At 49.4% G+C, this 23,377-nt stretch overlaps 1 protein-coding gene across 5 annotated transcripts in view; it reads left to right on the forward strand.

Annotated features, from left to right (window-relative positions):
• NRF1 (nuclear respiratory factor 1) overlaps window positions 1–23,377 on the forward strand; it is a 79,967-nt gene that overhangs the window by 36,347 nt on the left and 20,243 nt on the right. For 2 of the 5 annotated variants that reach the window (XM_081210234.1, XM_081210235.1), the window contains exons 6-10: window positions 1,776–1,982; window positions 3,851–4,045; window positions 6,620–6,721; window positions 14,461–14,618; window positions 18,840–18,964. In XM_081210234.1, the coding sequence (XP_081066360.1) occupies window positions 1,776–1,982; window positions 3,851–4,045; window positions 6,620–6,721; window positions 14,461–14,618; window positions 18,840–18,964 (787 nt within the window). Of the gene's footprint in view, window positions 1–1,775; window positions 1,983–3,035; window positions 3,081–3,850; window positions 4,046–6,619; window positions 6,722–14,460; window positions 14,619–18,839; window positions 18,965–20,929; window positions 21,708–23,377 lie in introns of those variants that run through there. The other 3 variants (XM_081210237.1, XM_081210236.1, XM_081210238.1) reach the window with 3 other exon arrangements.

Below are 23,377 nucleotides of genomic sequence, written 5' to 3' on the forward strand. Positions count from 1 at the left end.
AATAATAATAATAATAATAATAATAATAATAATAATAATAATAATATACCCCACCCATCTGACTGGGTTTCCCCAGCCACTCTGGACTGCTCTCAATTGAATATTAAAAACACAATACAGTGGTACCTCGGGTTAAGTACTTAATTTGTTCCGGAGGTCCATACTTAACCTGAAACTGTTCTTAACCTGAAGCACCACTTTAGCCAACGGGGCCTCCCGCTGCCGCTGTGCCACCGGAGCACGATTTCTGTTCTCATCCTGAAGCAAAGTTCTTAACCTGAAGCACTATTTCTGGGTTAGTGGAGTCTGTAACCTGAAGCATATGTAACCTGAAGCATATGTAACCCGAGGTACCACTGTACAGCATTAAACATTAAATAATAAAAAATAAAATTTTATTTATATCCCGCCCTCCCCAGCCGAAGCCAGGCTCAGAGCAGCTAACAACAGTAAAATAATGCAGCATTCTAAAAACAATTTATTATAAAATCAGTTCAAATCAAATTAATGGCAACCATTGGGCTAGAGTTCTGTGAGGATTACCAAAGGAGGAGGTCAGACCTTAGCCAAAGGCCTGGTGGAACAGCTCCGTCTTGCAGGCCCTGGGGAGAGATGTCAAGTCCCGTAGGGACATAGTCTCTTGTGACAGAGCGTTCCACCAGATCGGGCCACAGCCGAAAAAGGCCGTAAGGTCCTCCGTGGGACATACCAGAAGAGGTGGTCCTGTAGGTACAAGGCTCCTAGGCCGTATAGGGCTTTAAAGGTTAAAAACTTCCCTAAACAGGGCTGCCTTCAGATGTCTTTTAAAAGTAGGATAGTTCCTTATTTCCTTGACATCTGTTTTGGATGATATATCGATATATCGCCCCCTCCCTAGTCAGTATCGAACATTGCAATCTTTCCGGATCATTGCAGTCATACCTAGGAAAAAAATGTGCTTCGTTTTTAGGACCAGGCTATGAAATCCCAAATCTCTTGGAAGGCCTCTGCTGTGGCTCTGAATTACTCTGGCTCTGAATTTTCAAAGCCAAAGCTGGTGATACAGGTCAAATATTCAGGGCATGTGATGATAATTGGTCACCGTGTCCCTGACCCAAGTTGGAACTGGGGGAAACTGCCCCTGCTCAACACGATCTGTTTCTCATGTGGACTGAACCCAGCCATTCCTTTAGAATTTTGTGTATGCAATGTCCCAAGCTGCTCCTTTTTTTTCCTTCTTTTTTTGAATAATTTTTATTAAGAATTTCAACATAACAATTTATCAAAAACATATCATCTTCTCTCCACCCCCCCCCAATTTTCCCTCCCCAAGAGAAACCCACCCTCGCACCCCCACCTGGACTTTCCTCAGCTCCTCTATCTGGTTTTACAGCACATATTATATATACTCTGCATATTATAAAATTGTAAAGATCCTTAAATTACCTTGTCTATATGTTACAAATAATAAATTTGTGTTTGTTTTTTAAAAACCTGCCAAGGAGTCCAGTTCATTTTGTTGTTTCGTTAAGTACTTTGTAAAAGGTTCCCATTCTTCTTTAAAGCCACAGTTGTCCTTATCATGTAGTTTGTGCGTCAGTTTTGCCAGTTCCGCATAGTCCATCAATTTCCCTTGCCACAGTTCCTTTGTCAGGATTTCTTCGTTCTTCCATCCTTGTGCTATTAAGATTTTTGCCACTATTGTCGCATACATAAATATCTTCTTAAATCCTGGTACGTTGATTTCTGAATGCTGATGGATTGATTTTTGATTGATTTATTTTTTAATGCCACAGGCACAGCTGCGGGCCTTCATCCCCGAAATGCTGAAATACTCGACGGGCCGCGGCAAGCCGGGCTGGGGGAAGGAGAGCTGCAAGCCCGTCTGGTGGCCCGAAGACATCCCGTGGGCCAACGTCCGCAGCGACGTCCGGACTGAGGAGCAGAAGCAGAGGGTGTGTGTTGATGAAAGTCCTCTTGCTTCAGCAAAGGGCTCTGACTTGGTATGACAAGTGGAAAGGCTTAGCTTATAGATCTCTGTTGGGGAAGTCTGTGAAGTGCTTTGGGACCAAAATAGCCTATAGATCAGGTAAGAACACAAGAGGGTGGCCATCTCAGCTCCAGCCAAAGGTGCTCAGCTCTCTGTTCCCAGTGGGTTCAGCCAGGCACCCCAGGAATTTGCAAGCGTGGCATTTATGGGAAGAGGCCCTCCCTGGATCTCAGTCCCCAGCATCTGGTTCCCAAGAGGCATATGATCTATGGACGCAATTGGTTACATTCCTGGCCATCTTGGCTTCCAGCCGTTAATGACCTGTCCTCCTGGAATTTACCTCTCTGTTTTTTTAGCAGCTGTTATACCAGCAGCCATCAGAGCACATCGCTGTGCATTGAATCCCGCACGTTTCTCCCTTAGCCTCCAGCAAATGCCTTGGTATTCCCCGCTTACTTAAGCCAGTCTTTCAGATCTGGAAGCTGAATCCCAGCCTGCTTCTGGAGATGCAAAACTGAAATAAATAAAAGCAGCCACGGATTACGCTCCGTGGGAAAGCGCAGAACGTTTCTCTGTTTTACAGAAGTCTTATCGTGCCTTTATAATTCAGCAAACTTCAAGACAGCTCACAATCCAATGGGAAGCAACAATAATAATCTTAAGACAATTTCAGAATGCACTTAAAAGCAAACCGCAACGCAGTGGATAAAATTAGCATGTGATTAAGAAGAAGAAGAAAGCAAGTAAAGTCTTTGTCCAGCACCTACAAACTTATCAAACCATGTGAATTGCCCTTGGGAGAGCATTCTAACTATTGGGTGCCACAACCGGAAAAGGCCCTGTCCCTACTTGATTTCTTAGCAAGGTCATGTGGGAGCAGAAAGCCCTTGGGGTACCTGAGCCCCAAGCTCTCCCTTCTAGGCAACTTTCCATCGTGGGCCACCAGCCAGTGGTGGGTGGGGCCAGAGTCAGCTGTGGGCGGAGCAATTGATGTAAATTGTTACCTTTGTAAAGGAGGCTAGTTTCAACACATGCACTCGCACACCCCTTTCTGTCCTCCATCCAGGGAAGCAAGGAGCATTGCGAGAGCTCGAGGACACATCACAGCCAGGTAAAAAAACTAAAACTCGAGGGAGGGCTGGCGAGGGATTTAGCTGGGGGGAAGGGGCGTGGCCTGGGGAGGACCACAGAGTGAGGCATATTTGGCTCCCAGGCCAGGCGTTCCCCACCCCAGACCGGCACATCCAGAGCAAAGCAGGGTGGTCCCAGTTGCCTCCAGTCTGTGGCTGTTCGGAAAGATTCTGCGCAAGAAGGAAAAAGGCCTTCTGAGCGCGCCTGTCTGTCCTCTCTAATCCCAGAATGGAGAAAGTCATCCGTTTGTCCTGGTTTAGTTAATGCAGTTAAAATTCAGCAATTTTCACAGTTGCTAATGTGGGCGAGAGCCACTCTTTTCACACCGTAGGTTAGCTAGTCGACTTGCAGTGATTTGGGGACCCATCGCTAGTGGTTTTTCGTGAGACAATGCCTTTGAGTACCATTTGCTGGGGGTCGCAGGTGGGGCAGATGCTGCTGAGCTGAGGTTCTGCTTGCAGGCTTTTCTGTGGGGGCACCTGGTTGGCTGCAGTGCGAACAGGGCGCTGGGCTAGATAGGCCTTTGGCCTGATCCTGCCGGCCCGTCTTGTGTTCTTAATCTTGCCCCCATTGGAAGTACATTTCTGCTTTGAAAGCTCTTTATGGAGTCAAGTTTACCAGGGATCCCATCACCCAATTTAAGGAATATTTCAGAGCTTGGTTACTTCATTGTTTGTTTTGCTTCTTTTCTTTTTTAATGGGATATGGTATCCCTGAATATGCCTCTTCTCTCCCTCTTTAATCCGGCAGGTGTCTTGGACTCAGGCGCTGAGGACCATTGTCAAGAACTGCTACAAGCAGCACGGCCGCGAGGACCTGCTCTACGCTTTTGAGGATCAGCAAACACAGCCTGCGACAGCAACACACAGTATAGCACACCTGGTCCCGTCCCAAACCGTGGTCCAGACCTTCAGCAATCCCGACGGCACAGTCTCTCTCATCCAGGTGAGAAGTTGCAGCAGCACAAAGAGGGTCCCCGGCTTCAGATTGGCCTGGAAGCTTTGCATTCTGGCCCCAAACACCTGCCCCAGATGCGCGGGAGCCAATTCTTGCTGTTATTTTATTGCATTGCGTTGATGATATCCCACTTTTCCTCCAAGGAGCTCAAGGGGGTGTACATGGTTTTCTCTCTCCTCATTCAATCCCCACAACAACCCTGTGAGGTACCGTATTTTTCGTCCCATAGGACGTTCCGTCCCATAGGACGCACCTATTTTTTTGGGGGGCAAATAAAGGAAAAAAAATTTCCCTTTATTTCCCCCCCAAAAGCAGGTCGGGGAAACAGAACCAGGTCGAGGAACAGCGGGATGGCGGCGCTGCACCTCCCTGCTGTCCCCCGAGCTTGTGGGGCTGGCCGATGTCTGCCCCGCGCGAGGGGCGCTCTGCTTCAGGGTGCCCCCCCCCCGGCAGCAGGCTGCTATCCGCAGCGTGGGGAGCCTTGCCGGGAACTCCTGCAAGGCTCCCCACGCTGCGGATGTCTGCCTGGCGCGGGGGGCGCTCTGCTTCAGGGCGCCCCGCCAAGCGGCAGGCTGCTATCCGCAGCCTAGACATCCCTGCCGGACCTCCCGTGGGGCTGCCTAGGCTGCGGATGTGTTCCCGAAGCCTGGAGAGCGAGAGGGGTCGGTGCGCACCGACCCCTCTCGCTCTCCAAGCTTCAGCAAAAGCCTGCATTCGCCCCATAGGACGCACCCAGATTTCCCCTTCATTTTTGGAGGGGAAAAAGCGCGTTCTATAGGGCAAAAAATACGGTAGGTTAGGCTGAGAGGCAGGGGCTGGTCCCCAGGATCACCCAGTGAGCTTCACGGCTGCGTGGGGGTTTGGACCTTGGTCTCTTAGGTCCTGGTCTTTTAGGTCCTGGTCTCTGTCCCAGCTCCTGCAGTTCGAAAACACACCAGTGCAAGTAGTGCTGTGGCGAGAAGGTAAACAGCATTTCTGTGTGCCCTGGCTTCCGTCACGGTGTTCCATTGTGCCAGAAGCGGTTTAGTCCTGCTGGCCACATGACCCGGAAGGCTGTCTGTGGACAAACGATGGCTCCCTCGGCCTGAAAGCGAGATGAGCGCCACAACCCCAGAGTCACTGTTGACTGTACTTAACTATCCAGGGGTCCTTTACCTTTTACCTTAGGTGCTAGTCCAATTCTAACCAGTACACCACACATCCCAGTATGTTTCTGAGCACAATTCAAAGTGTTGGTGCTGACCTTTAAAGTCCTAAACGGCCTCAGCCCAGTATACCTGAAGGAGCATCTCCACCCCCATCGCTCAGCCCGGACACTGAGGTCAAGCTCCGTGGGCCTTCTGGCGGTTCCCTCGCTGCGAGAAGTGAGGTGACAGGGAACCAGGCACAGGGCCTTCTCGGTGGTGGCACCCGCCCTGTGGAACACCCTCCCACCAGATGTCAAATAAAAAAATTACTACCAGACTTTTAGAAGACATCTGAAGTCAGCCCTGTTTGGGGAAGCTTTTAATGTTTGATGGACTATTGTATTTTAATATTTTACTGGAAGCTGCCCAAAGTGGCTGGGGAAACCCAGCCAGATGAGCGGGCTATAAATAAATTGTTGTTGTTGTTGTTAGCTCTCTTACAGTTCCTTAGTACTTTGCAAACAATATTCTGTGTCATGTCACCCCAGGGTCGAACTCTGGCAAATAGCTCTAGGCCTGATGAGTTCTGGCCCTGAATAATAGGAATCATTCTCCAAAATACTTGGTTGGCATGCAAAGAGGTGGAAATTATTCATTTTTGGAGGAACAAAGGGGCTGCAGTCTCTTCCTCAGGAGCTAGTGCACTTGTGTGTTTGTGCTATGTCATAGTTTAGCTTGGTGTGATGTGCAGCCAACCTGAATCCAGAAAATTGTCACCCCTGCTTTGTTTAATTGGTTTCTTGATTTACTCACAACTGACCTGTCTCATGGGTTTCAGTGTGACTAAAGCTTTCTCTGGGCTCTAGGCCTTGTAGCTATTGTGTAGAGATCATTGGCCTTTGTGCCGATATTGTTGTTTAGTCGTTTAGTCGTGTCCGACTCTTCGTCACCTCCTGGACCAGAGCACGCCAGGCCCTCCTGTCTTCCACTGCCTCCCGCAGTTTGCTCAAACTCCTGCTGGTAGCTTCGAGAACACTGTCCCACCATCTCGTCCTCTGTCGTCCCCTCCTCCTTGTGCCCTCCATCTTTCCCAACATCAGGATCTTTTCCAGGGAGTCTTCTCTTCTCATGAGGTGGCCAAAGTCTTGGAGCCTCAGCTTCAGGATCTGTCCTTCCAGTGAGCACTCAGGGCTGATTTCCTTAAGAATGGAAAAGAATGTGCCAATATATTTTATTTTTTCCCATATAAATTAATTTTGAAACCCACAGCTCGGCTGCAGGGCTTGGGACCAAGCTAGAAATCTGAATGAGCAGGGAGATACGTATTGTTTCTTTAACTTGGACCGTGTCATGCGTATGATCATAGCCTAAGAAGCAGGCTGACCCGAAAGGCAACCTTTGGTGGCATCTCGCTGACTACCATTGTGTGTTGCAGGTTGGCACAGGAGCTACGGTAGCGACCTTGGCAGATGCCTCCGAATTGCCCACCACCGTTACTGTTGCACAAGTCAACTACTCTGCAGTAACCGACGGAGAGGTGAGTGGCGATGTTGCCTGGCAAGGCCTGTGCTCAGAGACTGGGAATGTCATGGTAGATCACGTCCTGGAAATTCACATGGAAAGTGTTTCCGCAAGCTCCCGTGGCAGATCATAATAAAGGTCCTGAACCTGCACATCAGCTAGGCTGCTTTGCCTCCCTCAGGGAGACCAGATCAGGCGCTGGGCAGAATCCTGACCTCCCGTGCACCAGCTTTGACAGGTAGGTGGAGCTGCCCAAGTGTCAGTCCCTTGGTGTCATTAGGATACAGTGGTACCTCGGGTTACATACGCTTCAGGTTACACACTCTGCTAACCCAGAAATAGTGCTTCAGGTTAAGAACTTTGCTTCAGGAGGAGAACAGAAATCGCGCGGCGGCAGCAGGAGGCCCCATTAGCTAAAGTGGTGCTTCAGGTTAAGAACAGTTTCAGGTTAAGAACGGAACGAATTACCGTATTTTTTGCTCTATAAGACTCACTTTTTCCCTCCCAAAAAGTAGGGAACGTGTGCGTCTTATGGAGCGAATGCAGGCTGCGCAGCTATTCCAGAAGCCAGAATAGCAAGAGGGATCGCTGCGCAGCAATCCCTCTTGCTGTTATGGTTTCTGAGATTCAGAATATTATTTTTTCTTGTTTTCATCCTCCAAAAAGTAGGCGTGTCTTATGGTCTGGTGCATCTTATAGAGCGAAAAATACGGTAAGTGCTTAACCCGAGGTACCACTGTATTGATGAGTGATGACTTCAAAGGGGCTGGCCCCTCTCAGCTGATGAAGGTCCGCTGTCGGGCAAGGGCTGATTATCAGTTGGTGGTTTTTATTACGTATTTTGTGTTTTTTTGTCTTGTATTTTTATGTTTTGAACTGCCCTGATGAGATCTAAGGATGAATGGTGGTGGAATAATAATATGAGAATGAATGATTCAGTAGAGCCCTTTTACTTGGATGATGGACTCAAGGGCATCCTGATCAAATTTGCAGATGACACCAAACTGGGAGGGGTGGCTAACACCCCAGAGGACAGGATCACACTTCAAAACGACCTTGACAGATTAGAGAACTGGGCCAAAACAAACAAAATGAACTTTAACAGGGAGAAATGTAAAGTATTGCACGTGGGCAAAAAAAATGAGAGGCACAAATACAAGATGGGTGACACCTGGCTTGAGAGCAGTACATGTGAAAAGGATCTAGGAGTCTTGGTTGACCACAAACTTGACATGAGCCAACAGTGTGACGCGGCAGCTAAAAAAGCCAATGCAATTCTGGGCCGCATCAATAGGAGTATAGCATCTAGATCAAGGGAAGTAATAGTGCCACTGTATTCTGCTCTGGTCAGACCTCACCTGGAGTACTGTGTCCAGTTCTGGGCACCACAATTCAAGAAGGACACTGACAAACTGGAACGTGTCCAGAGGAGGGCAACCAAAATGGTCAAAGGCCTGGAAACGATGCCTTATGAGGAACGGCTAAGAGAGCTGGGCATGTTTAGCCTGGAGAAGAGGAGGTTAAGGGGTGATATGATAGCCATGTTCAAATATATAAAAGGATGTCACATAGAGGAGGGAGAAAGGTTGTTTTCTGCTGCTCCAGAGAAGCGGACACGGAGCAATGGATCCAAACTACAAGAAAGAAGATTCCACCTAAACATTAGGAAGAACTTCCTGACAGTAAGAGCTGTTCGACAGTGGAATTTGCTGCCAAGGAGTGTGGTGGAGTCTCCTCCTTTGGAGGTCTTTAAGCAGAGGCTTGACAACCATATGTCAGGAGTGCTCTGATGGTGTTTCCTGCTTGGCAGGGGGTTGGACTCGATGGCCCTTGGGGTCTCTTCCAACTCTATGATTCTATGATTCCTCTGGGTTCCGATTTTTGCACATAGTGACCGGTATTGGTCAAAAATTTGCTTTACGTATTTCATGAAGAACTAGCCAGGTGGATCTATCAGCAATATCCATTTCCACATCAGCTAGCAAAAGTGTTTAAAAATTAAAAAAATACCATCTAAGGTCTTGTTTTCTGCTAACTCTCTTGGTGTTAATCAGTTGACTTGGTTGCAGTGGTTATTGATTGTTTTCTCAGTGCCATCCTTGCACAGGGTACTCTACCCTGACGGCAAGGAATAATAGATATGCAGAAATATGGTTCCCTGCCTCCAAGCCCATTTGCACAGTGGATATGCTTCAGCTTCATTTCAGCTGGGGCAGAATCAGGAGGGTTAAACAGAGACTTCACAAAGGTAAGCACCACATAGGTCCGGGGTCAGCAAACTTTCTCAGCAGGGGGCCAGTCCACTGTCCCTCAGACCTTGTGGGGGGCCAGACTATATTTTGAAAAAAATAATAATGAATGAATTCCTATGCCCCACAAATAACCCAGAGATGCATTTTAAATAAAAGGAAATATTCTAATGTGAAAACGTGCTGATTCCTGGACTGTCTGCGGGCCGGATTTAGAAGGCGATTGGGCCGGATCCGGCCCCCGGGCCTTAGTTTGCCTACCCCATGACATAGGTGTTCTGGCAGAGGCAAAGCGAGCGACTTGGGGACTGGAAAGCCCAGGCTGGGGAAGCGAATACTAACTTTCTTTTTTTAAAAAAATTATATTTATTAATTTTCCAACAGTTTAACTACAACACTACATAAAAACAAAAGAAACAATACAACAATACAATACAAAAACACTACAAAACACTTAACACATAAGACTAACAAAACAAAACAAAAACCATTTAAAACACAAAACAATTTCAATATCTTATCTTTCATTCACTTATTTCCACGACCTCCTCACACCTCCCTTTTTGTATTCCACTTCTATTAATTGTTTCAGCAATTCCTTTCCATCTTCCTCTGCTTTCTATCCTATAATTATCTTAACACATTCTAACCTTATTTTTCCCTTTAATACTCTATTAATCTATTTATACTTAATTCCTTATAACATTTCTACTAAAGCCATATAACTTCATTCCAACATGCGAATACTAACTTTCTTGAACACTTGGGTGTGGGGAGCTGGGAAGAACAGACTCCTCTTGGAGAGAGGGAGAGGCCTGTTCTCTTTCTATTGGACCCGAGTCCAAGTCTCCAGGCCTTTGTGTCAGGACGGAGTGGCGAAGCCCCGCGTTCTCTGGAAAGGGATAGGATTCTCAGGGCAATAGGTGGCAGCACAAAAACAGCTCTTGTTCCCAGAGACGCCGGCATTTGCATTCGAAAGGCCGGCTAGAAACTGGTTGTTTTGTTTTTGGAGATTTCTGTCCCTGAAAATTCCATCCGTTGCATCAAAGGGGGTTTCAGGAGACAAGCCCCTCATTGTCTCCGTGAAAGCGGGCACCTTCCACCTTGCCTAATGTATTTGCTTCCTTTTCCGAGCATGTGAAGATACGAAGTCACTGCCTCCTGCAATTGAGTCTGGCCACAGCCTGTTCCTTGCCACGTTGGCTGAATAGAATAACCAACCAACCGCTAGCTGCCACCTCCTTTCCCCAGTACCATTTATTCATTGTGAAATACATTTACAACGTAAATACAATACAAATACAGCGGTACCTTGGTTCTCGAACTTAATCCATTCCAGGAGTCTGTTTGACTCCCGAAACCGTTCGAAAACCAAGGTGCAGCTTCCGATTGGCTGCAGGAGCTTCCTGCTCTCATCAGAAGCTGAGTCGGATGTCCGGCTTCCAAAAAACGTTCGCAAACTGGAACACTTCCAGGTTTGCGGCGTTTGGGAGCCAATTTGTTCAATAACTAAGCCGTTCGAAAACCAAGATACCTCTGGTTGCGAAGAAGCCATAGCTGCGCGCAATCTCTCCCTGCCGGAGGGGTTGCGCGCGGCTATGGAACGAGCCTGCATTCGCTCCATAGGACGCACACACATTTCCCCTCAATTTTTGGAGGGGAAAAACTGCGTCCAATGGAGCGAAAAATACGGTACATACACTGACTGGCAACAGTGGCTCCCTCCTGAGGCTCAGGCAGAGAATCTTCCCATCCGTAGCTGGAGATGGCTTTGGGGATTGAGCCAGAGACCTTCTGCTATGAAATGCTCTACCAATGGAGATGAAAGAGGTGGGGACATTATACCATATGTGGTGGGGGTGTAAAGCGGTAAGACAATTTTGGAACGAGATACAGTGATACCTCAGGTTAAGTACTTAAATCGTTCCGGAGGTCCGTACTTAACCTGAAACTGTTCTTAACCTGAAGCACCACTTTAGCTAATGGGGCCTCCCGCTGCCGCTGCGCCACCGGAGCACAATTTCTGTTCTCATCCTGAAGCAAAGTTCTTAACGTGAATCACTATTTCTGGGTTAGCGGAGTCTGTAACCTGAAGCGTATGTAACCCGAGGTACCACTGTACATGAGGAGATCAAAAAGATCTATTTCGAAAAAACCAGAGTCATACTTATTGAGTTTTATTAACAAACGACATACCCCAGGACAAAAGGAATATATTTTTGTATATAACTGCAGCCACAAGAATACTTATGGCAAAATATTGGAAAACAGGAAAAGTACCGTAAATTTCGCTCCATAACACGCAGATTTTTCCTCCTAGAAAGTAAGGGGAAATGTCTGTGCGTGTTATGGAGCGAATGCCTACAGATGGCGGGGGAATCTGCTGCAGTCGTGAGCAGTCCGTGGCTCGCTTTGAAACTGCAAAGCGGGTGTAAGCGGCTCCTGTCAGCTAGCGGAGCCGGGAAGGAGGGAGAGAAGCAGAGCGGGAGTTGGCTGCTTTAAAACAACCCCGTGCTCTCTGTCCCTGCCTGCAGTTTTTTGCTGTCCGATTTTGGATTAGGCACTGTAGGGGCTGTGTGTGTGTGTGTGTGTGTGTGTGTGTGTGTGTGTGTGTGTGTGCTTGAGCTATCGTTCTCCTCCTCCTGCTTCCCCTTCACTCTCCCTCCGACGTTAGAATCGACACTCTGTGTGTCTGTGTGTGCGTGAGGGCTGCTTCTCCTCCTGCTTCCCCTTCACTCTCCCTCCGACGTTAGAATCGACACTCTGTGTGTCTGTGTGTGCGTGAGGGCTGCTTCTCCTCCTGCTTCCCCTTCACTCTCCCCACGTTAGAATCCACACTCTGTGTGTCTGTGTGTGCGTGAGGGCTGCTTCTCCTCCTGCTTCCCCTTCACTCTCCCTCCGACGTTAGAATCCACACTCTGTGTGTCTGTGTGTGCGTGAGGGCTGCTTCTCCTCCTGCTTCCCCTTCACTCTCCCTCCGACGTTAGAATCCACACTCTGTGTGTCTGTGTGTGCGTGAGGGCTGCTTCTCCTCCTGCTTCCCCTTCACTCTCCCCACGTTAGAATCCACACTCTGTGTGTCTCTCTGTGTGTGATTTGCTTCCCATTCACTCTTCCTGCGACTTTAGAATCCACTCTGTGTGTCTCTCTGTGTGTGAGGGCTCCTTTTCCTCTTGCTTTCCATTCACTCCCCCAGCGCCCCTGCGACTTTAGAATTGACACTCTGTGTGTCTGTGTGTGTGTGTGTGAGGGATCCTTCTCCTTCTCTTGCTTCCCATTCACTCCCCCAGCGCCCCTGCGACTTCCAGCGCCCTGCAACTTTAGGGCCAGTTCTCTCTCTCTCTCTCTCTCTCTCTCTGTGTGTGTGTGTGTGTGTGTTGACCTCACTGTGCTTGTTGGGGGAGAGTGTTGGTCGCACTTTTTCTTGATTTGTCTCAGAGTGGTTACTATCGTGGTTTCCTTGCTGGGGAGGAGGGAGAGATGCAGAGCCTGCTTGTTCTAAAGGAGCAAAGCCGGAGAGGAGCCTCTCCTGCATTATTAGCAGCACCCTTCTCCACCCCCCCCCACGTGTGCTCCTTGTCCCTTGAGTGCTTTTCCTTCCCTCCCCACTTAAAACGTGGTTACAAAGCATGGACCCACATGGATCCTCAGGATTTTTGCATTGGGCTACCCCAAACTCACCGTCAGATCACATGTCTGTGGCCACAGCATGAACCACAAAAATCATACATCCACTGTTTTGTTTAGAATATTTTTTTCTTGTTTTCCTCCTCTAAAAACTACGTGCGTGTTATGGTCAGGTGCGTGTTATAGAGCGAAAAATACGGTACCACAAATGACAAAACGGCAAGTTAAGATTTGTGAGTTTGCCGAGATGGCAAAAATGACTACAGCAATCAGAGGCTGCTCCAATCAAAAATTCTACACAGAATGGGAATGCATAGGGGAATACCTGAAGAAATATGGTGTTAAAGCAGAACTCCTAATAGGCAATTGTTAAGCGTGTAAGGACAAAAGAAGTAATTATAATTTATTGGTTTTCATGTTATTTTGTTAAAGCAACTAGAAAAAATATTATGTTGGGAAGATCTCACATAGGTGAAGGGAAGCAGTGGGGAGGAGGGGAGGGTAAAAAGAAGAAAAAACCCTCCCATCGCCCCTCCACGTACCAAAATCTTGGCATTGAGAAATGCACCCAAGCTGGCCCAGAGATGGAAAGAAGGCAAAGTCCCAACCAGAGAAGGATGGCAGATTGAGGGGGTGGATTATGCCGAAATGGCAGAAATGACCGGAAGAATCGGAAATCCGGAAGACCAAAAATTTAATAAGGAATGGGGGAAATTTACAATTGACCTTAAAAACCATTGAAAGACAGTTAAAATTGTTAGCAGGGTTGGGATAACACTTGTAGTTTAATGGTGGATTTTGGATACAATGGAGATGTAGAAGGTTTGGATTCTTATAAAAGATGCAGGAGGAAATGATTAATAATAGGACCAACAAAGGGGAGAATGGAAGCCCAGGAGATTCTCTGGAATCTTGTTCTTATGTTGTATGTTGGATATGTGATTGTGAAATTCTTATAAGACAGAGCTATTCCACCTGGCTTTCAACTTGAACTTAGCCTGATCTTTTATTCCCCTTCCTTTCCTCCCTCTCCCCCTTTTATGAAGATCCCACAGCTAATTCTCCCCAGTCTCCTCACTGGCCCAAACAGGACTAATTTAGCCAGCTAGCCCTGGTGATCATCCAATGTTTATTGGATGGATTTCCCCCCTAAATTGATTTTTGAATTCTGAATTTATTGTTATTTACGTTTTATACTGTATTTTATGCTCTTTTTTGTTGCATCAATTAAGTGTTTAAAATTTGTTGTTAGCTGCCCTGAGCCTGGTTTTCTCAACCGGGAAGGGTGGTGTAATGTGTATGGGGTTGCTCGTGCGTAAGTTGCCGCCTCTCCAGGCTTTGTTGCCTTGCTAAACCTTTCAGTCTGGGCAGCCCTTCACTTCGTGGCTGCCTCAGTCGCTAGCAGAATCCGTCAGTGGGCATTTCTGAAATCTTTTCCAACATAAAAGTTGTTTGACACCCAGTCTCCTCCTACTCTCTCTGCGCGGAAGTCTTCTGCGCAGTGTGGGCGTGGGTAGCGGAGGACCCGTGCTCTCCCCGCTGGTGTCCGGTGAAGAGTCCTGGAGCCCTCTCGCCGATTCCCCCATCAGCCCCTCTATATCCCTGGTGTTGCGCTGATTTGCTTCCCCATCTGCGGAGCTGCCTCTCTCCCTGCTGGGCCCTTCTCCAGCATCATTTGAGAGCCTTCCCTCCGCCTCTAGCTCTGATGTCAGTTCCCTGACAGGTGGGGTATAAATAAAAAATTATTATTATTATTAGAAAAACCAAATAAATAAATTTATTGAGAGAGAGAAATGCACCCAAGCAGGAACAGTCCCTGGATACCTTCTGAGATGGCCCGAGTTTCATCATACCTCTCTCGTCTTCTCCGTCCCACCAGGTGGAGCAGAACTGGGCAACGCTACAGGGAGGAGAGATGACGATCCAAACCACCCAGGCCTCAGAAGCCACGCAGGCAGTGGCATCCCTGGCAGAAGCGGCGGTGGCGGCATCGCAAGAGATGCAGCAAGGGGCAACAGTCACCATGGCCCTCAACAGGTATTGAGATGCTGTCGCCAAACTGGGCACGTGGGGTCTTCATTGATGTTTGGGTGCTGGGCTGGTTTGGTGCAGGCCAATGGCTCCTTGCTACCTAACCTCTCTCTAAAAGTAACGTGCAAAAGAAGCAAAGTTATAGCTGGAATTGGCCAAACCGCTCATGAAATCTCACCTTGGGTAGTTTTGCAAAAAGTCAAGTCTCTTTTAGCCAACAGTAGAGCTGTTTTGCGGGGGACGCAGGTGGCGCTGTGGGTTAAACCCCTGAGCCTGGGGCTTGCCGATCAGAAGGTCGGCGGTTCGAATCCCCGCGACGGGGTGAACTCCCGTTGCTTGGTCCCTGCTTCTGCCCACCTAGCAGTTCGAAAGCACGTCAAAGTGCAAGTAGATAAATAGGTACCACTCCGGCAGGAAGGTAAACGGCGTTTCCATGCACTGGCCTGGTTTGCCAGAAGCAGCTTAGTCATGCTGGCCACATGACCTGGAAGCTGTACGCCGGCTCCCTCGGCCAATGAAGCGAGATGAGCGCTGCAATCCCATAGTCGGCCACAACTGGACCTAATGGTCAGGGGTCCCTTTACCGTTACCTTTACCTTTACCTAGAGTTGTTTTGGGATTCACGAGACTCGGCAAGTCTGCCTTTAAGAGGCCCTCTTCTAAGAGAGCTCTGCAGTTTTGAAGCACGGCAGAGCGTTTGTTTGCTTACTTCCCGCTGGGAAGGCAGGGCGGCTGGTAACAGAAAACACCCCAGCCCAGGGGTCGGCAGCCCGTGGCTCCGGAGCCGCATGTGGCTCTTTTACACCTTTGCCGCGGCTCCGGGCAGATACTAGTGAGGGGATGAGGCGCATTGTGCGCCCGACACTCCCCACTGTGGCGGGCGCTGTACTGGCTGTGACGTCGCATGGGGGCGGTGCGTGCGTTAGTCACGCACCGTCCCGACGTCACCCGCCCGCCCGCCCGCTACATTGTAAGGGGCATGTACGCTGGTCACTGCATTGAAAGGGGGCATGTACGCTGGTCACTGTTTTGAAGGGGAGTGAAGAACACACACACACACAAAAAAAGGCAACTTGTTAATTTAACGTTTATTTCTATGAGGAGGAGTAATTCTGAGGGGTCAAACAAAGAAATAATAAAAAAGTGACAAAAAAGTTATTTTTATAACGACGAGTTTTGCGGCTCCCAGTTTTTTTTCCTTCGGAAACGGGTCCAAGTGGCTCTTTTTGTCTTAAAGGTTGCAGACCCCTGCCCCAGCCGAAAACAGCAATAAAACACCACTAAAGCATTGCACCGTTTATATTTCCCTCCTCTTTGTTAATAGGCCCCCAAGGTGATGGGGCAACAGGCTCTCGCGCTTGCTTGAGAAAACGTAAGCATGGTGGGGTAGCCAAATACCTGCGTGTTCGCTTTTAAAGGGATTTGGTTACGAATTTCCCATTGATTTGCTTATTTATTAAGTGCTCATTTTGTTAGCACAACACCAGAGGCAAAATGCCCTTGACAATAGCCAGGTGGCTGCTAGCCACGACAGGAGCATAGCATGAGGAGCTGAGGGGGTCGTTGTCCCGGGCTCAGTCTTTTGGGGGGGCACATCAAGGCACCAAGCCCCACCGTGAGCTGCTGCATCCTTCTCACAGTACCCTGCGGCCAAGGAGGGCGCAACAGGTGTGCTCCCTGACCTCTGACCAGCAGACACACACAGTCTGAATGTTGTCACCTGTGGCGATGGGCCGTGGGGTGCCCTGCCTCTCCACCGACTCCGCAATAACATTTGATATCAGGCTTCTGTTGCTTTCCAAGCTGATTCCCTTGCCGACACACACACACACACACCAGCTCGGCTTCTAAGCCTCCGATGCGCAGGAGGACTGGCTTGGGGTATCGGCAGGAAAGTCTGCTTTGCTGTGGGGAAATGGCTCTGATGGCAGCGGATTTAATAGCGTCCCCCGAGGGTTTGTTAACAAGCCTCCAAGCGCCTGAGCTGAGTCGAGCACTCCTTGTGCGGGAGTGAGGCGATGGCTACCTGGAGGCAGCTGGGCCGGGAGCGAACAGGATTGTAGCCGACAGATATGGAAACCAGAGAGAAAAGGCATTGTTCTTTCCTGTTGCAGCCCAATAGTCATACAGTGGTACCTCGGGTTACATACGCTTCAGGGTACATACACTTCAGCTTACAGACTCTGCTAACCCAGAAATAGTGCTTCAGGTTAAGAACTTTGCTTCAGGATGAGAACGGAAATCGTGCTCCGGCGGCGCGGCGGCAGCAGGAGGCCCCATTAGCTAAAGTGGTGCTTCAGGTTAAGAACAGTTTCAGATTAAGAACGAATTAAATACTTAACCCGAGGTATCACTGTAGTAGCATTATATACTACACCCAGAGTGGCTGGGGCAACCCGGTAAGATGGGCAGGGTACAAATAATAAAGTTTTCATTACAGTCATACCTTGGTTTTCAAACAGCTTAGTTCTCAAACGTTTTGGCTCCCAAACACCGCAAACCCAGAAGTGACTGTTCCTTCCGGTTTGCAAACTATTTTTGGAAGCTGAACGTCCGACGGGGCTTCTGATTGGCTGCAGGAGCTTCCTGCAGCCAATCAGAAGCTGCGCTTTGGTTTCCGAACATTTTGGAAGTCGAACAGACTTCGGAATGGATTCCGTTCGACTTCCAAGGTACGACTGTGTTATATTTATTTATACCCTGCCTTTTTCCCCTGACAGGGACTCAAGGCAGCTTACAAATATGAACTGCTATAAACATGAGGGCAAAACATTAAAAAACAAGAAAATATTAATAGAATTGTATATGTATGCATATAATTCTGTTAATGTTTGCTTGTTTTTTGTTGATTCCACCCCCAAAGCCTGTTGCAAGGAGAAGGGCTTCCCCTGCTGCCAGAAGGACAACAGGGAGGGAGCCAATCTGGCTTCTCCAGGGAGGGAGTTCCAAAGTCTGGGAGCAGCCACTGAAAAGCCCCACTTCTGTGTCCCTACCACGTTCGCCTGTGAAGGCGGTGGGACCAATAGAAGCCCACTCTTCAAAGAAGAGTACACATGATACCTGTTCCCCATTTGCAAGCGATCAATCTCTCTGTGTGGCAGCACTTGCACTGTGGAACTCCCTGCCTATTGATATCAGGCAGGCATCTTCACTCTGCTCTTTTCTGTGTCCGCTAAAAACATTTTAGTTTAGACCAGCCTACCCAGACATACAGGGGATGCGGGTGGCGCTGTGGGTTAAAGCACAGAACCTAGGACTTGCCTATCAGAAGGTCGGTGGTTCGAATCCCTGTGACGGGGTGAGCTCCCGTTGCTCGGTCCCTGCTCCTGCCAACCTAGCAGTTTGAAAGCATGTCAAAGTGCAAGTAGATAAATAGGTAGCGCTCCGGCGGGAAGGTAAATGGGGTTTCCGTGCGCTGCTGTGGTTCGCCAGAAGCGGCTTAGTCATTCTGGCCACATGACCCGGAAGCTGTACGCCGGCTCCCTCGGCCAGTAAAGCGAGATGAGCGCCACAACCCCAGAGTTGGCCACGACTGGACCTAATGGTCAGGGGCCCCTTTACCTTTACCTTTATCCAGACATATAGTCCTACCTTGGCTTATGTTACCCTCAGGTAACGTAAACTTCAGGTTGTGAAAGCGGCAAACCCGGAAGTATACTTCCGGGTTTCGCCACATGAGCAGATGCGCTGTATGCACATGCAAAGAAGCAGCACCTCCGATGGCAGAAACCGTGGGATCCGTCTGGAGCTCTGGAATGGATCCCGTCTGCAACCGGAGGTACCACTGCATTGAGTATGGATGTATGTTGTGCTCTGCTTTTAGCTTACTGTCGATTTTATGTTTTGAATGATTTGCACAGTTGCTTTTACACATTTTTTTTAAACTGATGGTTGTATTGTTTTATTCTCTTCTTAAACTGCTTTGAGGGATTTTTTTTTTTTACAACCTAGCAGTGTATAGATTTTATGAAATAAACAAAGAAAGAAGATGCTTTGGTGGGGAGATTCTGGTGGCTCCTGACTTCTGCAGGGCTTTTGTGAACAGAGACATGTTCCCCATCATCTCTCCAACTTTGCCACGCCTGTTACCTTGAATCAGGAACACTTTTTTTTTTTTTACTTCCCAGGGCTAGAGGTTAAATTTGGGACTCCTGTCCATGCCAAGCACGTTTCATTGCTTGCTCTCTCTCTGTCCTTTTGGTAACCTCTATTCTCCTTGCCTTGCAGCGAAGCAGCCGCCCACGCCGTCGCCACGCTTGCAGAAGCCACCCTCCAAGGCGGGGGCCAGATTGTTTTGTCCGGTGAAACTGCAGCAGCTGTCGGCGCACTCACCGGGGTTCAAGATGCGAACGGTAGGCCGATGCAGATATGCAATTGCGTTTCTTCCTGATTCCTTTGTGAACTCGCTCAGACTGATGGATGGGGTTTCAAAGTCTCACTGGGCCCAAAGAAGGCGGTTCCCAGCCAGAGCAGTAAAATCTACCCGCTTTGTCGTTTACTCGCCTCAAAAAAGAGTAGCTTCCTGAGTTGTTGGGCTCTCAGAATGCAGGAAAGTTCGCAGAACTTAGCTTCTCCAATTTATAGGCCCCTCCGCTTCCTTTCCCTGGGTGACATGGGTGGAGCCACGCAACTCAGGTCTTTGCATGCAGAAGTCCCCGATTCAGTTCCACAGCTTCACTGGGGAAAAGGTCAGGTTAACAGGTGACAGGAAAGACCTCTGCACAAGGTCTCTGCACTGAGGTCCAGCTCCGAGGGCCTCCTAGGGGTTCCCTCCCTGCGAGAAGTGAAGTTACAGGGAACCAGGCAGAGGGCCTTCTCGCTGGGGTCGTCCGCCCTGCAGAATACCCTCCCATCAGATGTCAAGGAAATAAACAACTATGTGACTTTTAGAAGACATCTGAAGGCAGCTCTGTATAGGGAAGTTTATAAAGTTTGATGTTTTATTATGTTTTTATATGTGATGGTAGCTGCCCAGAGTGGCTGGGGCAACCAGTCAGATGGGCAGTGTATAATTTTATTATTATTATTACAATGGTACCTCTTGATGCGAACAGGATCCGTTCCGGAGCCCCGTTCGCACCTAGAAGCAAACGTAAGTAGCGATGGCACGTCTGCGCACGCACGCGTTGCTTTTCACCGCTTCTGCACGTGCGTGTGATGTCATTTTGAGCGTCTGCACATGCGCAAGCGGCGAAACCCGGAAGTAACGTGCTCCGTTACTTCCGGGTTGCCGCGGAGCGCAACTCGAACGCGCTCATCCCGAAGCGCATTCAACCCGAGGTATGACTATTATTATTATGATGAGGTATTATCAGACCTCAGGGGCACAGCCCAGCCAGGCAAAAACCCTCTAGGAAGTATGCATAGTAGGGCTAGCAAGATATGGCCTAGGAAGAGAGAGCATGCCTGGACCAACGGTCTGCCTCAGTGTAAAGCGGTTTCGTACGGTTCCCTGTGTGGCGTAGACCTGAGCATCCTTCATGCTGTTTACTCCGTTGGGTTTCCCGCTCCGGCCTCAGAGCCGGTAACCAAACCTAGAAATGTACGCGGTCTCTCTGCTTGCTTAATTGCTGCTTTTCTGCTCCCGAGAGCCCAGGCACCTTGCAGCTGGTAAACAAGTCACTTGCAACGCGTTCAGCAAAGCGTTCCAAAACCTTCCTCCTTCCTTCAGCAGGGCAAACAGTTCTGAGGCTGCTTGGCTGCTCCAGCCCTGCCCCAAAGAAGACTTTCTTGGCAACTGGGTCTTTGCAAAGCGGGACTCTGGCAGGCCTGCAGAACCACAGAGCGTTCTAGCAAGACTGTTCTGCTTTCTGCCCGGGGGTGCAGGTGTTCCAAGCCCATCTAATGGGTTCCTATGCAAAGAGGCGCTTCTTAGGATTTTGCAGCCATTGAGAGCCTTATCCGCAGGAGCTGGGGCTGCTAATAACTAGCACTTCGAATTTCACCCTGCAGCAAATTGTGATTCAGGGCAGTGGACTGTCGTCGGCTCCAAGCCGCAGCAGCAATGGTTCTGCATTCCAGCTGCTGAAAAGCACCAGAGGGAAGAGGCAGGCATCTGTTTGGCTATTGCAGAAACAGGATGCACAGTGTATGGGCCATTGGCCTCATCCAGCGGGCTCTCCTTACGGCTAGAGGGCTGGTGGTTGCTTGTTCTCTCGGACCCACTTGTGCCAGAAGCTGCTCTGACCTCGGTCTGCGCTCAGAATCACTGTAGAGTTGGAAGGGACACCGAGGGTCATCTAGTCCAACCCCCCCTGCAACGCAGGCATTATGAAGTTATTGTAGTGCCTAAATCCCCACTGCCTTACATCTTGCAGCTCCTGTTGCCCCAGAGGAAGTGGGGAGCGAAGCCCCTGCTGACCCCGTGAGCCTCACTTGGGGCGTCCCCATGGCACACTCCTACATCATCTGGCCCGCAGGAAACGGCATGGAAAGGACCTTGGCATCCCTTTTAAGCTAAGGATTGAGACGGGTTGGGCAGAGCTGCCGGTCCCAATCCCCCTCCGAGCCCTTCTGCCTTGCTCACCCGTTCAGAAATGAAATGCTTTCTTTTCCAAGAGGGTTGGCGGTCTGGTCAGATATTGCCAGCTTGAAGAAGGCCTGTGATTTGACCTTGGTCAAATGCTGTCAAATATTCTGAGAATGCCAACTTACTGGTGGCAGCTCAAGGGCTCCCCCCCCCAAGGTTTTGTGCTGATGCCCATTCTTTACAATGGCAGGTATAGGGCCTCCGCCCCACATCCTTGCAGCAGTCAGGAGCAGATTCATATGAAAGCTTCTCTTTCTGGTCACGGCCAGTGGCTCCTGACAGGGTACCAGCCATCTTCAGATGCAAACGGCCACCACCCCCTGACTCCCATTTTGCTTGCTGCAGGGAACGCAGGCTGCTCCCCCCTTTCCCACGTGGGTCTGCCTTACATCGGCCTGGAAATACCTTTCAGCTTTCAAAACATCAATTGCATTGTTTCACAGTAACTGTTAACGGCTTTGGGGTTCTTGTAATTAGTGTGACCATCAAAATCTGTAGATGATGAAAGTACCCTCTCTTTTTTTGTTGCTGCTGTTGTTGTTGTAATAAAGTGAATGCTTGAAAAATATTTGACCATTATTTGACCAACCTTTGAACAAGCCAGGACCCAAGTCTTTCTATTTCTTCCAAATCCTTCATATACCCAGCTCTTGACATTCATGATAAAGGGGGTGGCATTGCTGGCTTTCTGCCCTGCGCCACTTCCACCCCCATGCCATTTCTTCTCTCCTACCATTGCTCTTATGGGACGCAGGTGGCGCTGTGGGTTAAACCACAGAGCCTAGGACTTGCCGATCAGAAGGTCGGCAGTTCGAATCCCCATGATGGGGTGAGCTCCCGTTGCTCGGTCCCAGCTCCTGCCAACCTAGCAGTTTGAAAGCACGTCAAAGTGCAAGTAGATAAATAGGTACCGCTCCGGCGGGAAGGTAAATGGCGTTTCCGAGCGCTGCTCTGGTTCGCCAGAAGAGGCTTAGTCATGCTGGCCACATGACCCGGAAGCTGTACACCGGCTCCCTCGGCCAGTAAAGCGAGATGAGTGCCGCAACCCCAGAGTCGGCCACGACTGGACCTAATGGGCAGGGGTCCCTTTACGTTTTTACCATTGCTCTAATTTTGGGTGGCATTAAGAGTTCGGTGCCTCTGCCTAAGCTAGGGTGGGAGCTGGGGAGCCGTGGGGAAGACTGTGCCATGTAGTGTTCTTACATAACTGGCCGGTCGCTTTTCCTTCGCCGGTGGGCGGGCAGCACTAGCAGACTCTTTGCTATCGCACGGAGCACAAATGCTCAGCATCCCTGGCCCGTGCTTGGATGTTTTTTGCATTTTGACTTCTGGGCAGGCCAGTCCTCTCCCACCCGGCACCCAGGGAAGGATCTGCCCGGTTACACGGGCGTCAGCTCCCCGGCGTAGCCAATCAGGGAGGCTTCGTTAGCGCGGAACTCGGTCGGCGTAGAAGATTAAGGGGGCAGCTATCTGATTGGTCACGAATAGCTGAGGGAGGGGAAGGAGGGCGAAGAGCCTTAGCGAGCGGTGGAATTAACCAGCCAATTCATTCTGCCCTAGATTCGATGCGAACGAATGGGCTCGTTCATCATCCTATTACGTATGCCTCCTCCGGCCCGTCCTTCGCTTCTCAGCAAGAGCTTTGCCAAAGTCCAGTAATCCTGATGTCCTTTCCTGCAAGGAAATAGCCGTATCTGTTACCCGTATTGCCGCTGGTTAGTGGAGGCCGGCCGAGAACCCCTCCCTGACCATAAACGCAGTGGGTGGCAGAAGGGATGTTCTTCAAGGGTCAGAAAGCTGTATCTCTGCTGCCAGGGTTCATGGTACAGCGATCTCTCCACGCTGGAATCTTTTGGACACCAAATTTAACTGATAAGAGGACTTTGTCCTCCTAGCCCTTCTCCCGTTAGCCCCAGTCGATGGAGATCGGCTGCGGTTATTTAGCGGAGAAGAGGAGCGCACTCGCTTCACCACCTCACGTGTCCCTAGCCTTAGCTAGTATGTTTTTGAGCACAATTCAAAGTGCTGGTGTTGACCTTTAAAGCCCTAAATGGGCCTCGGTCCTGTATACCTGAAGGATAGTCTCCACCTCCATCGTTCTGCCCGGACACTGAGGTCCAGCGTCGAGGGCCTTCTGGCAGTTCCCTCCCTGCGAGAAGTTACAGGGAACCAGACAGAGGGCCTTCTTGGTAGTGGCGCCTGCCCTGTGGAACACCCTCCCTTCAGATGTGAAGGA

Source organism: Podarcis bocagei, assembly GCF_964188305.1.
Source record: "Podarcis bocagei genome assembly, chromosome: 10".
In the NCBI taxonomy this organism is placed as follows: Eukaryota; Metazoa; Chordata; class Lepidosauria; order Squamata; family Lacertidae; genus Podarcis; species Podarcis bocagei.